The 15,498-nt window shown below is 45.1% G+C and overlaps 1 protein-coding gene across 1 annotated transcript in view; it reads right to left on the bottom strand.

Annotated features, from left to right (window-relative positions):
• GLIPR2 (GLI pathogenesis related 2) overlaps positions 1–15,498 on the bottom strand; it is a 39,831-nt gene that overhangs the window by 15,467 nt on the left and 8,866 nt on the right. Inside the window, exons 2-3 of the mRNA XM_064150095.1 lie at positions 7,818–7,926; positions 1,481–1,584 (exon numbers count right to left, since the gene is read on the bottom strand). Coding sequence (XP_064006165.1) covers positions 1,481–1,584; positions 7,818–7,926 — 213 coding nt within the window. The remainder of the gene's footprint in view (positions 1–1,480; positions 1,585–7,817; positions 7,927–15,498) is intronic.

The raw sequence follows: 15,498 nt of genomic DNA on the forward strand, positions 1-15,498 counted from the left end.
CTCCAGAGGGACACAACACACAACCAACAGCCCCTTACCCACTTAGTGCCTGCAGATACTTCTCACCTCCAGCACACACAAGTGACAGGCTGGAGACTTGGGCAGGGAGAAATATAATGAAAGTCAAGGGCAAAACTAGAGTCTTGCACCCAGGAAAGAACAAGCCCAGGTATCAGTGTAGGCTGGGGACTGCCCTGTTAGAGAGCAGTGCAGCAGGAAAGGGACCTGGACGTATAACTACTCCTCCCCAGAGAGAGCACCATATTTAAACTGAAAGATTAAATCCACAGTCAACTGTCAAAACAACAGGGCAGCATTTCTGATGTAATTTTGGTGCCTTTGTAGGAGACTGAAAAAACTTGACCCTATTACTCCAAAGTATTTCTTGATAGCCCTGGTAATAAATCAGTAAAAATAATGGCATCTTTAAGCAAATAGCTTTTACTTGAGGTATTATTTATGTATTGTTATGTCAGTTCTGTTTGGGTGGCTAACTTGCTCCTCTCCCTCCCAGCTACCTGAGTCATCCTTACTTTATGCAAACATTTGCTTATGAATGAAGATTTAGTGTTTCAGGTATAGAAAGGAAGAGGCAAGATTGGGGTAATAGGTTGAATGGGATGGTCTCAAAGGTCTTTTCCATCCTGGTTAATCCTGCAGTTCTGGAGGTCCTAGTGGATGGAAGGTTGACTACAAGTCAGCAATATGCTCTGGTGGCCAAGGAGGCCAACACTATTCTGAGGTGTATTAGAAGGGCTGTGGTTAGTAGGTTGAGAGAGGTTCTCCTCCCCCTCTACTCTGCCCTAGTGAAGCCACATCTAGAAAATTGTCTCCAGTTCTGGGCCCCTCAGTTCAAGAGAGACAGAGAACTACTTGAGAATCCAGCACAGAGCCACAAAAATGATGAAGGGAGTGGAACATCTCTCTGATGAGGAGAGACTGAGGGAGCTGGGACTCTTTAGGAGACTGAGGGGTGACCTCATCAACGTTTATAAATATGTAAAGGGCGAATGCCAAGAGGATGGAGACATACTCTTCTCATTGATGCACAATGATAGGACACAGGACAATGGGTGGAAGTTGAGGCACAGGAAATTTCATGGAAACACAAGAAGGTTTTTTCACTGTGAGGGTAACAGAACACTGGAACAAGCAGACCCAGGGGAGTTGTGGAATCTCCCTCTCTGGATACATTAAAGACCTGCCTGGATGTGTTCCTGTGTTATCTGGTATAGGTGATCCTGCTTTGGAATGGGGGTTTGGACTGGATGATCTTCAGAGGTCCCTTCCAACCCCTAACATTCTGTGATTCTGTGACTGCAAAGCACCATCCTGCTCCTGAGGAGCCTGGGCTGGGCTCTAGCACACTCTTCTGAAGCAGAGGAAATGGCAGTGCTCTTATAACCAGATGCTCTTAGCCCAGAGTACACGAGACAAGCCATTTACCCAGTGTCAGAGACAGTGAGAGAAGAAGGCTTACCTGGTTGGTCATAGGATGCCCATGCTAGGTTTTCTCCACATTTTCCATTAGCAGACTCGGAGCTGTGTTTGAGGACTCTCGTGGCAGCCAATTCTTCTGCATACCTAGCAAAGTAAGGCACACATTGAGCCACGGAACACAGCCACAGTGAGTGAAGAGGAGAGGTAAGAGGAATAGGAGGAGATGTGAGCAAAGAATTTCGCTGGAAGATGACAATTTAAGTCAAGTTATACAAATGCAAAGCCTTGAAGCCAGGGGTGCTTGAAGCTTACACAGATCTAGGCATTAGGCAATGGGAAAGCCTAGAGGCCTGTCTTGTCTTTCTTGAGTATCTACATCACTACTGAGAATGGCCTACAATAAATCAGAGGGCAGATCTTCCCCCACCATGTTTTGCCCTGTACCTGGAAAGCCACCAGCCATCCTTGCCTGCAGCTGGCAATGGAAATAGCAGTACCTGCAGGCAATTGCTACAGGTGTCACCTGACATTTCCAAGCTCCTCATGGGAGTAACTTTAGAGGTCCCTTCCAACCCCTAACATTCTGTGACTACAAACCACCATCCTGTTTCCAGGGAGCCTGCACTGGGCTTAAAAGTGAGATGGAAAAAAGACCGAAGTGCAAAATCAGCCAAAGCAAGTGTAAAACCCCCTACATTTACAAATAAAACCAGAAGTCAAATGCAAAACAAGAGCAAGGTACCAGGTGACAGCACTGAAGAGAAGGAGACCACAAGCACAACCTGAGGCAACAACTGTGTGCACCAACACAGGGGTAAGCAGCACTCTTTCTACAGAATCTGAATCTCTACACAGCATGGGATGTATTTTACTGTCTTATGGCAACAGGGTTAAGAACAACAACATGGATAAAACAATTATGCTCTTTATTTACTGTGCTCTTGTGAGGTCCCCATTTTGAATGTTATGTCCAGTTCTGGTGTCCCCGTCACAAGAAAGACAGAGGTGTTGAAGTGAGTCCAAAGGAGGGTCACAAAGATGATCCAAGGGCTGGAACACTTCTGAGAACAGGCTGAGGGAACTGGAGTTGTTCTGCCTAGAGAAGAGAGGACTCCAGGGAGACCCTAGAGCTGCCTTCCAATTCCCTGAGGGAATCCTACAGGAAGGCTGGAGATGGACTTTTCATAAAGATATCTAGCAATAGGGGAATGGTTTTAAAGCTGAGGGAGAGTAGCTTTAGACTGGGTCTTAGGAAAAAGTTCTTCAGTATGAGTGGGCTCTGGAACAGATTGCCCAGGGTGGTTGTGGATGCCTCCTCCTGGGGGTGTTTAAGGCCAGGTTGGATGGGACCTTGAGCAGCCAAGTCTAGATTAGCAGCATCCCTGCCCACGGCAGGGAGGTTGGAGTAGATGATCTCTAAAAAGGTCCTTTCCAACCTAAGCTGCTCTGTGATTGTTCAACGTCAGAAAGGCTTCAACACAGAAACAGCAAAACTGTGAAGAGCATTTGCTATTTCTCATGGCAAAAGAAAGAGTGTGCCACACACAGAACCAGCAGGTCACAGGTGTAAGAGTCAAGTATGAAAAGCAGCCTTTCCACACTGTGCAGCAGAAGTCATAGAATCAACCAGGTTGGAAGAGACCTCCAAGATCGTCCAGTCCAACCTAGCACCCAGCCCTAGCCAGTCAACTAGACCATGGCACTAAGTGCCTCAGCCAGGCTTTTCTTGAAGACCCCCAGGGACGGTGACTCCACCACCTCCCTGGGCAGCCTATTCCAATGCCAGTCACTCTCTCTGTGAAGAACTTCTTCCTAACATCCAGCCTAGACCTACCCTGGCACAACTTGAGACTGTGTCCCCTTGTTCTATTGCTGGTTACCTGGGAGAAGAGGCCACCCCCCACCTGGCTACAATGCCCTTTCAGGTAGTTGTAGACAGTAATAAGATCACCCCTGAGCCTCCTCTTGTCCAGGCTAAACACCCCCAGCTCCCTCAACCTCTCGTCATAGGATTTGTGTTCCAGGCCCCTCACCAGCTTCGTTGCCCTTCTCTGGACATGTTCCAGCACCTCAACACCCTTCTTGAATTGAGGGGCCCAGAACTGGACACAGTACTCAAGGTGTGGTCTGACCAGTGCTGAGTACAGGGGCAGAATAACCTCCCTTGTCCTGCTGGCCACACTGTTCCTGATGCAGGCCAGGATGCCATTGGCTCTCTTGGCCACCTGGGCACACTGCTGGCTCATCTTCAGCCTACTATCTATCAGTACCCCCAGGTCCCGTTCTTCCTGGCTGCTCTCCAGCCACTCTGTCCCCAGCCTGTAGTGCTGCTTGGGGTTGTTGTGGCCAAAGTGCAGAACCCTGCACTTGGCCTTGTTAAATCTCATCCCATTGGCCTCTGCCCACCCATCCAGCCTGTCCAGGTCCCTCTGCAGGGCTCTCCTACCTTCCAACAGATCAACACCTGCTCCTATAGTCATTGCTATAGGACCATGCAGACAAAGTGCAGCTGGGTTTGACAGCAAGCTAGACAAATTTACAGTGTGTGTATGTGGGAGAAAATTTCCAGGGCTTATTAAACAACAGCAACAAAATAATGAGGATACAACCTGCTGCTTGGAAGGAAAAAAAAACATCCAGGAGAAAGCTGTAATTTGTGGGAGAAGATAACAGACAAAATATCACAGACATTGCCTTTGTCCTGATCCTCCTTCCCTAGTCATGAGTTACTGGCATCTGCCAGGAAATTTGCCCAGCTGAAGATTTTGGCCCAGGCTAGTACTTCAGTCATTAGCTTCTCATTTCCTTCCATCCTAATCCTCCTAACAAAATAACAACAACAAAAAAACCCACAACTGTTTAGCTATCTCCATTCATTTAGTAATAATGAAAACTAGTCACTAGATCCTGAAATAGAGGATCTCTAGATGCTCCTTCATGACCTATATCACTACATACTGTAATCTTCTCCTCAAGGGTACCCATATCCCATGCAAGACACAGGAGTGGAACAAAGTACACACTGCACACAGATAAAGCTGCCAAGGGATTGGGACAAAAGGTGATTAATACTCTCAAGCTCAGTTGAACGCATGGGATTTGCTTCTGAGATCATCACCCTGTGCTTCATTACAGGCAAAGATAAACAGACACCTGCTGAGAGTGACTCATCTCATGCTAAAGCAGGATTCCAGTAGTCAGTTCATCTAACCTGTCACAATTACTGGAGCTGAAAATAGTTGAAATAGGACATTTTTGACAAAGATAGAGAAGTACAGAACAGTACCAAGAGAGACACCTAGAAGAAATATATGTGAGATACTTAGAATCATAGAATCAGTCAGGGTTGGAAGGGACCATAAGGATCATCTAGTTCCAACACCCTACCCTAGAGCAGGCTGGCCAGAGCCCCATCCAGCCTGGCCTTAAACACCTCCAGGGATAGGGCCTCAACCACCTCCCTGGGCAACCCATTCCAGGCTCTCACCACTCTCACAGCGAAGAACTTCCTCCTCACGTCCAGTCTGAATCTCCCCACCTCCAGCTTTGCTCCATTCCTCCCAGTCCTGTCACTCCCTGAGAGCCTAAAAAGTCCCTCCCCAGCTATTTTGTAGGCCCACTTCAGATACTGGAAGGCCACAATAAGGTCACCTGGGAGCCTCCTCTTCTCCAGACTGAACAGCCCTGACTCTTTCAGTCTGTCCTCATAGCAGAGGTGCTCCAGCCCTCTGATCATCCTCATGGCCCTTCTCTGGACACGCTCCAGCATCTCCACATCCCTCTTATAATAGAGGCTCCAGAACTGGATGCAGTACTAAATACTAATATCTAAAGAAAAGGTGAAGTTTTTCCCTGAATTTAAGATTATGTAAAATCTGTCTTGATGAATAAGAGACTTTGCCCTGAGTAAAAGATGCAAAACACTCCTGGTTCTTGTTATCAACCAGTTTCACCAATCTCTGAATAGATCTTTTTAATTCTTACCAGTTAACTTGCAGACCACAACTAAAGGTTTCCTATTGTTATTCATCACAGCACAGAAAGTCAGCTGAGACCAGAGAGGACTGTGAAGAATTCCAGAAGGATCTAAAAATACGCAGCAAGGGTAACGACACACTTAGAGATAAATGTGGAGCAATGCATATTTGACAGAATAATCTGAACTATTCATACAAGTTGAGTTTGGAGACACACAAGACAAGTGTTATTGACAAGGCAACCAAATTTCTTCTTGGTTGCGAGGCATCGTGTGAAGCCAAAACAAAGCAGCCCTTTGGAGAACAGAAGGAAAGCCCCCGAAGATTACAAAGGTATGTGAATGAGTCACTGGCATTCCATCTCTTAGAAATACTGTATCCAGTTATCATGGCTTCTCAAGAAAAGAAAAGATGGCAAAAAGTAAGACAGAATCAGGTTCTGCTTGCTTGGTGCATTGTACAGCACAACACCTAGCACATGCGTGACAGCACAGCACCAAAATGGGACAGTAAATCAGATTCTGGAACAGATGTAGCCTCTGATTGTGGGTTAAGAACTTCCTCCCAGCCTATTTGAGATTTACCAGGCTAGCTCAGACAGCTTGTAAGCAAGATGAAGCTGTATTTACAGCACAGCAAAATTCACAAACAGATATATATATACACACACAATATATTTACAATTATATACAAATCAGAAATAATACAGAAATCCAAACTCCCTCCTGGACAAAGGAAACTGCTCAGGAGGGGCTCAAAGCTACCTTCTCTTTCTCCCTCTACTTTTTCAGACAGGCAAATGAAAACAAAAGCCCACAGAGCTTGGGTGTTAGTTGTTAGCCAAGATTAGAGGAGAGATTTTAGAGTAGATCAAAGGAGAAATGAATAGGGCAATGCCCCAGGACAGAGTGGGAGAAACACAAACCCTATGAGAAGAGGCTGAGGAAGCTGGGGTTGTTTAGCCTGGAGAAGAGGAAGCTCAGGGGGGACCTCATTGCTGTCTACAACTACCTAAATGAAGGCTGTAGCCAGGTGGGGGTTGGTCTCTTCTCTCAGGCAACCAGCAACAGAACAAGGGGACACAGTCTCAAGTTGTGCTGGGGAAGGTATAGGCTGGATGTTAGGAGGAAGTTCTTCACAGAGAGAGTGATTGGCATTGGAATGGGCTGCCCAGGGAGGTGGTGGAGGCACCGTCCCTGGAGGTGTTCAAGAAAAGACTGGATGAGGCACTTAGTGCCATGGTCTAGTTGAGTGGCTAGGGCTGGGGGATAGGTTGGCCTGGATGATCTTGGAGGTCTCTTCCAACCTGGTTGATTCTATGATTTTATTTACATTTAACTTTTTATCTCTCTCAGTAAACAGACTTCATCATTATTTTCTTTTCACAACTGATGATCTAATTTCTCTCATTAAGATGTTCCAATTAGTCTCACACCAGCACAAGCCCCTCAGTGTCCCAGTCAGCTGGTGCAGAGAAGTCTGTGTGGTTATGGTAGAAAGCCTAACCAGAGATGAGAGCTCACATCTGCAGGGCTTGAATTGACAGTTTACTGCCAGTAACTATTTAGCTATCACAGAAAGACATTTATTTGCTGAACAGCTGAATCGTCATTTACTCCTTCAGCTACCTTCTTTGTACTGTCTGAAAAAGAGAAGTAAGATTTTCAGCTCTACTTTGAAAAAGGTTGCTGTGAAGGGAGAGGAAATAATCTGGTTGCCATGTCTACAGCAAAGAGGACAAACAGTACTAGACTCAAATTTCTATAAGGAAGACTTAAGTCAAACAGTAGAAAGATGGACCCACTGTATGCTAGGCTGACCAGAAGTTGTGCAGCCTTCAGCACTGGTAAAGAGGTAAGAAGTGTTCTTCCTGACAGGAGAGAAAACTATATATACTAATTTTCATTTGAGGCAGGGAGATAGATAATTTGGTCTGGAACTATTTCCTTATGATCCCATTGATCTTCAACCTCGTATCACCTCCTACCATGACAAAGTTCTTTTCTCACTATGTCAGCAGCAGTAGATATTCTTCTTCAGACAACAATACATCATCTGGCAGAGGTGGTGGTGAAGTATGTTTTAGGCACCTACTCTCTGCAGAGGAGTCATACCAGCATAGACAGATGGAGCCCATGTCTAGAAGAAATGGTGCAAGAAGGATGTATACAGTTGTGACCACAGAAGAGCCCATAGGACCAGCTGCTGCTATGTGTTACAGCAAGAAGGGATGACAAGAGTCGGGCAGGGAGACAGAAACAGTGGAGTCCCTCACTTTCCACCCAGTAAGTCTTCATTGACTATCAGCACACCAAAAGCTAAATATTTTCATGGAATGCTCAGTCAAACCCAACAGATAAAAGTGTCACAAATCTCATTAGAGAAAAGAAGTGAACTCACTGTTGGGCTCCTCTGTTTAACTTCTTGCAGAGTTTTAATGGGGGGACTCCATGCTTCTTCCTGTAGTCATTGTGTGCTTTCAAGACTTCTTCAGCAAATTGTTTGGAAGCTGAAATCACATCAGAAAAAAAAAAAGGAGAAGTCTGTCAGATACAGGTATCGGTGAAGACAGAAAAAGCATTGCCTTGAGCTAAGATGATGGTGCAGGATGAATTGAAAACCAGAAGAACACCACCCTCATTACCTGGGAGTAGAATGGAATGAACCCTTAATGCCTTCCACTCGGGAACTGAGACACTGCCATTGGGATGGTAAAGACTCACAAAAGGTTGAAGAAAAATGTGAACCTCATTCCTTCCCTCAATAGCAAGGTGATTTAAAGTCAGTTGGACTGACTTTCACGTTTGAAGTGCACTGCTTTACCATGCAAAGAAGTCATCCAGTGAGTGAAAAATAGGTTAAGAAGATGCCTTAAAATTGCAAATTATTGTCATTGCATGCAAGAATTTTACGTGTTAACCAAGACACAATCAAAAACAGAGACACTAAAATGTGAATCACTATGCAAACACTTTGAAACATGCACTATTCTTTTTAATTCATTACAGTACAAGTTCACTGCCATCTGAAAATGCACCTTTATTTGGCTCCAGAACTAGTAATTGTTCACAGACAGCAAGTGATAAGGAAAGAAATGACTGCTGGGGACTATTTCTTCTTACCCTCCTGTGTTAGAGTGCATTCTGTAAACACCTGGATTACAAAGTCACTGCAAAGCTTTAAAATATATGCTCCTGTTGGCACCATGATAAAACTTGGGACTTTCAGCAGCACAACACAGAGGAGAAGTTACAGGTCACAGAGCAATTCACCTTGATGGCAATTTTGTGTTACCTTTTTTTATGACTTTGCTGATATATTTTTTTTTAATTTTTTTTTTTTTGGACCAAGATTTCAAGAAAACCCCCAACATGTTCCCTGAAGTGGTCACCCTGTGGAATCTGCTGCTTCAGGAGAAATCTGGCACTGGAAACAGGGTAATGGGACAATTGTAGATGTATGGATAGCATTGTAGAATCAACCAGGTTGGAAGAGACCTCCAAGATCATCCAGTCCAACCTAGCACCCAGCCCTATCCAATCAACTAGACCATGGCACTAAGTGCCTCATCCAGGCTTTTCTTGAAGACCCCCAGGGACGGTGCCTCCACCACCTCCCTGGGCAGCCAATTCCAATGGGAAATCACTCTCTCTGTGAAGAACTTCTTCCTAATATCCAGCCTATACCTACCCTGGCACAACTTGAGACTGTGTCCCCTTGTTCTATTGCTGGTTGCCTGGGAGAAGAGGCCACCCCCCACCTGGCTACAACCTCCCTTCAGGTAGTTGTAGGCAGCAATGAGGCCCCCCCCTGAGCCTCCTCTTCTCCAGGCTAAACAACCCCAGCTCCCTCAGCCTCTCCTCATAGGGTTTGTGTTCCAGGCCCCTCACCAGCTTTGTTGCCCTTCTCTGGACACGTTCCAGCACCTCAACATCTCTCTTGAATTGAGGAGCCCAGAACTGGACATCTAATAAGAAAGACAGATTTTACTTTCTCTGTATCGCTGAAGCTTCTGAACAGGCTGAGATGTTCAGTATTTATTCTGCTTTTGCCATGACACAGGTTTCTACATTTATTAATGATTTGTCAGCTTTATTTCTGAATGCCTTAATTAGCACTATTATCACCATTCTCCTCGTGAGACACTTTGGAAGCTGAAATAACCTCGCGAATAGAAAGCGTTTCCTGTTACTAACCTTAGCTTTCTCAGCTTCCCCTCACTATTCAATCCTAACAGCTATCATCAATCACTCTCCCCTTTATCGGTGTGGACACTATTCTGATGTTTGTAGAGCTGTCACTTTGCACAGACTGTTCTTGTAGCTTTCTCCTAAGGTGATTACTCAACCCCCACTTGTGCTTTTAACTATTACCAGAGTGCTCTTCAGTTTCTCTAAGAACTTAAGACCAATACAGCAGCCTAAGATAATCTTGAACTCCAGCGCATGTACAATGCTGTTGCTGTTCCACATTAAACCTTTTAAGCACAATCTGAAGCCAAGTTGATCTTTTCCAGGCCATGCTTTCGGACTAGATCTTTTGATATAAAATTGTTGGCACAAGACAGAAACAGAAATCCTGTTGAGCAAGATGATATCTGCCCAACATCTTCCTCCTCTTAGGTTTTCCATCCATTTTCTTAGAATCACAGAACCACAGAATTGTCAGGGCTGGAAGGAATCATTCAGTTGCAACCTCCCTGCCATGGGCAGGAACACCTCACACTAGATCCAACCTGGCCTTAAAAACCTCCAGGGATGGGGCTTCCACCACGTCCCTGGGTAACCTGCTCCAGTGTCTCACCACCCTCACGGTGAAGAATTTCTTCCTAACATCAAATCTGAATCTACCCACTTCTAGTTTTGCTCCATTCCCCTTGGCCTATCACTACCTGACATCCTAAAAAGTCCCTCACCAGCTTTCTTGTAGGGCCTATTAGGACACTGGAAGGCCACATGTAGCCATTTGAGCTATGTTTCTAGCTTGGACAAGAAAAAATTGGGAACAGAGAAACTTAGAAGTGGAAGAGTATTGGAGTCTGTGAGTGGAGAGCTGAACATTCCAGGGACAGGCCACAAAAGAGTAACAATGGATAAGTTAATATAATTCCATTGGAGCATCAAAAGCTTATGTCTGGCTTCACAGCTTCTATCTCCCCCCTTTTGCTGCTTCTGCTGCAACCTCTGATATCTTCCCTGCTGCTGTTTTGCTGCCACTTGACCCCATCTTCTTTAAGGTTATTATGTTCTGTAGTTGTTTATTCTCCTTATGCTGTTGTATTTAAACTGTGCCAAATATAATTTCATTTTTTTCTGACTTTCCAAATTCTGAGTGAATTTACTTTACTGGGGGAGGGATACACTGTAACCCATCACACCACAATAAAGTCTCCTCCCTCCAGACTGAACAGCCTCAACTCTCTCCAACTGTCTCCAGGTGGTTTGACTCTGTTGCAGATCAAACCAAACAGGTACCTCCACTCATGCATTTAAGCACCCACACATCCTCTTGCTAACAAGCCTGTCCCACTGCTCTTATTACCACTGCTCCCAGTTCACATATTTTATCAGCCCACAGTTCTAAACCTCACCATGCAGGGGCCTGGCCTGTTTCTGAGGCATATGCCATTGGCTACTGAGGAAAGCAAGCCTACAGCCAGTTCACTTCATTTCACTCATGCAGGAATCTGTGTTTCCAGAAGGGAAATGTTAAGACGTGAAGATAAAGTAAGTTGAGACACAGCTTTGGCACATACTCCAGTGAGACACTTGCAGCACATACTCCAGAATGCATTTTTCTGCACAAGACCCTTTTAAAGTTTGAGGCTGTTACCTCCTAGACTTATCTCATCTGCTCAGCATCAAATGGTAGATAGGCAATCTGACCTGCAAGCACAAAAGTTTCTATTCAAATTATTCACTCTTCATGGCAATGACAAATTCCAATTCTGAAAAGAAAATGTCAACTGAAATACAGGCTGTGTCAATTTGCAATCCATCCAGTAACAGAAGCATTGCACAATAAGCTCTGTATTATTTTGACTTACAAAGACCAACAAGATGTAGGAAAAACTGAGTTTCTTCTAGCCATGGCAGACATTGCTCTGCTGTCCCTAGAGAGCTTCCATCCTACCCTTCCCTTAAAGGTGGCTGCTATAGAAACACTTATCTACTGTGACTCAAGCTCATGTGCTAACCACCTCCCTCTCTGTACATCTTCTCCTGTGCATGCTGATCTGTGGGGAGGGACACCCAACTGCCAAATGTGTTTCAGAAGACAAGCTAAGTTTTTCCATTTTTCCAATGTTCCATGCACTGAGCAGTCAGATGTTAAAAGTGAGAGTTAACAGGAGCTTTCAGGCTCCCACCCAAATGGGAATAGCTTCCCATCCAGGCGTCCTTCATCCAGGCTGCTTAAGCTGCTAGGGAAAAGCAACAAAACCTTTCCTACTACCAGGAAGTTAGGCTTGGTCATGAATCATTAGACAGCTTAAAAAGTAGAACTACTAAAGTTATTAGATACAGTTAGTTACTTCTCATCGTTCAATTATTTGAGTCTGGTTTTGATTCTTCTGCAACAGTGGCCAAGAAAATGACAGCAAATGACACTAAGTCTCCAGGCTATGATGTGGTACAAGCACACACCTTACAGCTGTTACAGTTTTTCCTTTTCAGTTTCACTGATCAACTTCTTGTGACCATGGAAAAGTAAGCAGAAGCACCTGTGTTGCCTTGTCCCATCACATTTGTTTTTCTGAGTATTCTATTTCTCCATTCTCTTGCTGTCTCTGAACAATGCCAGTCTACTCAGTCTTTTTCAGACAAAGAGTTCGTGCCTGAATCCTCCCTGCCTCTTATCTGAATCATAGAATCAACCAGGTTGGAAGAGACCTCCAAGATCATCCAGCCCAACCTAGCACCCAGCCCTGTCCAATCAACTAGACCATGGCACTAAGTGCCTCAGCCAGGCTTTTCTTGAACACCTCCAGGGACAGTGACTCCACCACCTCCCTGGGCAGCCCATTCCAATGCCAATCACTCTCTCTGCCAACAACTTCCTCCTAACATCCAGCCTATACTTCCCCCGGCACAACTTGAGACTGTGTCCTCTTGTTCTGTTGCTGGTGGCCTGGGAGAAGAGACCAACCCCCACCTGGCTACAACCTCCCTTCAGGTAGTTGTAGACAGCAATGAGGACACCCCTGAGCCTCCTCTTCTCCAGGCTAAACACCCCCAGCTCCCTCAGCCTCTCCTCATAGGGTTTGTGTTCCAGGCCCCTCACCAGCTTTGTTGCCCTTCTCTGTAAATGTTCCAGCACCTCAACATCTCTCTTGAATTGAGGAGCCCAGTATGGTTGGTAATTCTGAAGAATGAGATGCCATCCAGTGAGACCTGCACAAGCTGGAGAGGTAGGCTGAAGAGAATCTCATGAGGTTCAACTGGGCAAAGTGTAAGGTCCTGCACCTAGGCTGGGGCAATCCTAGATATAAATACAAGCTGGAGGACGATGAAATTGAGAGAAGCCGCATAGAAAAGGACATGGGGATGCTGTTGGATGAGAAGCTGGACATGAGCTAGCAGTGTGTGCTTACAGCTCAGAAAGCTCTTACATCCTGGGCTACATCAAAAGGAAAGTAGCTAGCAGACCAAGAAAGGTGATTCTGCCACTTTACTCCAAGTGAGATCTTACCTTACTGTGTCCATCTCTGAGGAACTTCAACACAGGAAGTGCATGGACCTGATGGACTGTGTCCAGAGCAAGACCTTGAAAATGATCAGGGAGCTGAAACATCTCTCCTATGAGGACAGGCTGAGGGAGCTGGGGATGCTCAGCCTGAAGAAAAGGCTTCAGAGAGACCCGACAGCACCTTTTCAGTACCTGAAGGGGGGCTATAAGAAGGCTGCAGAGAGACTGGTAACAAAGGCCTGCAGTGACAGGCTGAGGAGCAATACTTTGAAATTAGAGAAGAGCAGGTCTAGACTGAATGTTAGAAACAAGTTCTGCACCATGAGAGTGGTGGAACACTGAAACAGGTTGCCTAGGATGTCCCTGCTCACTTCAGGGTGGCTGGACTAGGTGACCCTTCCAACTCAATCCATTTTATGATTCTTTGTTACTGCTTAAGATACCTGAAGCTACCTCTATTTTGACAAAGTACTCAAAGTATATTAAGAGACTGGAAACAAACAAGACTCACTGACAAAAGACACTCCAGCTTCTAATGGCCATGTTTTCATCTAGACTTTCCTAAGAGACCTGACATCTTTATTATTGATAATCTTTACCCTCACTTGAAATGCAATTCCCTGGAAGCTTGCTCTGAGAATAATGTTCCTTCAGTGGAGAAGTTATAGATAGTTAAATGATGTCAGTTAAGAGGGCAGTTCAGCCTCTACTGCATTCAGACTCAGTACTTTGGTTTGAAGTCACAAACACTTAAGGATGGTCTAAGACTGGCTCACCTCTGCAGGGCTACAGGGAAGGTACATTCTGTCTCTTTCTCCATGTATTTGACTACACTTGCTTTCTTCCCATCTGGGACACTAACTTCTTCACAGCCTGGCCCCTAGTGCTGCTCCTAAACACATCATTTGGGAGCATGGATCTGGTAGTCCTATTCACTAATCACTTGCAGACATACATAAATTACCTCCCTCAGAGCTAAACTCCCCTGTTCTCAAACAAAACTGGCTGATTGCTTGTAAATGCAGAGTAAATGGAATCATGTATATATCCTGGAGGGAAGGAAAGATAAAAATTATACTGCATTCTGAAAGAATTATCTCCCAAGCAGGGTTTCTTTGTTCCTTCTATGCCTTTGAACCAATAATTCAATAAAGGAGCAACGTTTCCATCCCATACAACAGACATTTATGGGATACCACAGCTGTTGGGATAATTCAGGTTGGAAGGGAGATAACTTACCAAGACCCTACTACAAGTTAGCAAGTATTGCTTATGAGAATTAAAGTAATTGAGGGTTATAATTAGACATGACTTTGAATGGGAGTAGTTTCCTGGAACATTCTTGTGTGGCTGCTCAAAATAGCTTTCCCTTCAGCTCAGGATACCCCTCTTCAGGGAAGAGATTCTCTGATGTATTTTCAGTTTTGCCTGAACCTTTCTAACACACCTGCTTACTGCTGGGGTGAGCTTCAGGACAACAGTCAGATGTCCAAGTTCACTGGATCAGATGGGCAAAGTATCCATTCATTTTATCATTTGAGTTTCCTGTACACCAAACTGGCAGCCTAATAACCTTGCCATATGATGTAACACTACTTCCCCCAAATCCAGTTTGAGGTGCATTGGCTGAGAATAGGAAGCCACTGGTGAAATAATGCTTCAATGACATTAGTCACGTTGCTATTGGATTGCAAATCCTATTCTTGCTATTACAGACAGTGTTGATTGTTTCCTCACTTGAGGCCTTTTATGAACTGCCAGGCAACTGACTGCTCTGATTAAAACAGAGCACCTGATAAACTGGAAGCTGCACAGCTCTGAGAGGCAGCAGAGCCTTCTGTGATATAAGTATTGTTTTTAAAAAAGAAACACTCATCAGCAGTCTTCAGCAGTGACAGAACCAACTTATAGTGGAGGGAAGGGTGTGGGAGGAAGTCCTCTGCTTGCAGCCCCTCACTCGTTCAAACAAGACCACCAAGCCTGTCGACAAGTAGTTACTAACATAGAACAATGATCTTGCATAAGGTTGGAACTGACTGCTGATCATATCTAGGGAAGTCAGTGCTGGGTTTGCATGAAGACAATCAAATGCACTATTTTTATTACTATTCTGACATGGAGGATTACTAAATATTGTAGCTGTGTCACATACACAGACAGCCTTTGTAGGTAATAGATGTGTAAGCTGCTAACCCTGTAAGCTGGGGGCAGATGTGACTGAGTTGGAAGGCAGAAGGGCTCTGCAGTGGGACCTTGACCACCTGGACAGATGGGCAGAGTCCAAGGGGATGGGGTTCAATAGCTCCAAGTGCAGGGTGCTGCACTTTGGCCACAACAACCCCATGCAGAGATACAGGCTGGGGTCGGAGTGGCTGGAGAGCAGCCAGACAGAGAG

Source organism: Pogoniulus pusillus, chromosome 10, assembly GCF_015220805.1.
Source record: "Pogoniulus pusillus isolate bPogPus1 chromosome 10, bPogPus1.pri, whole genome shotgun sequence".
NCBI classification, from domain to species: Eukaryota; Metazoa; Chordata; class Aves; order Piciformes; family Lybiidae; genus Pogoniulus; species Pogoniulus pusillus.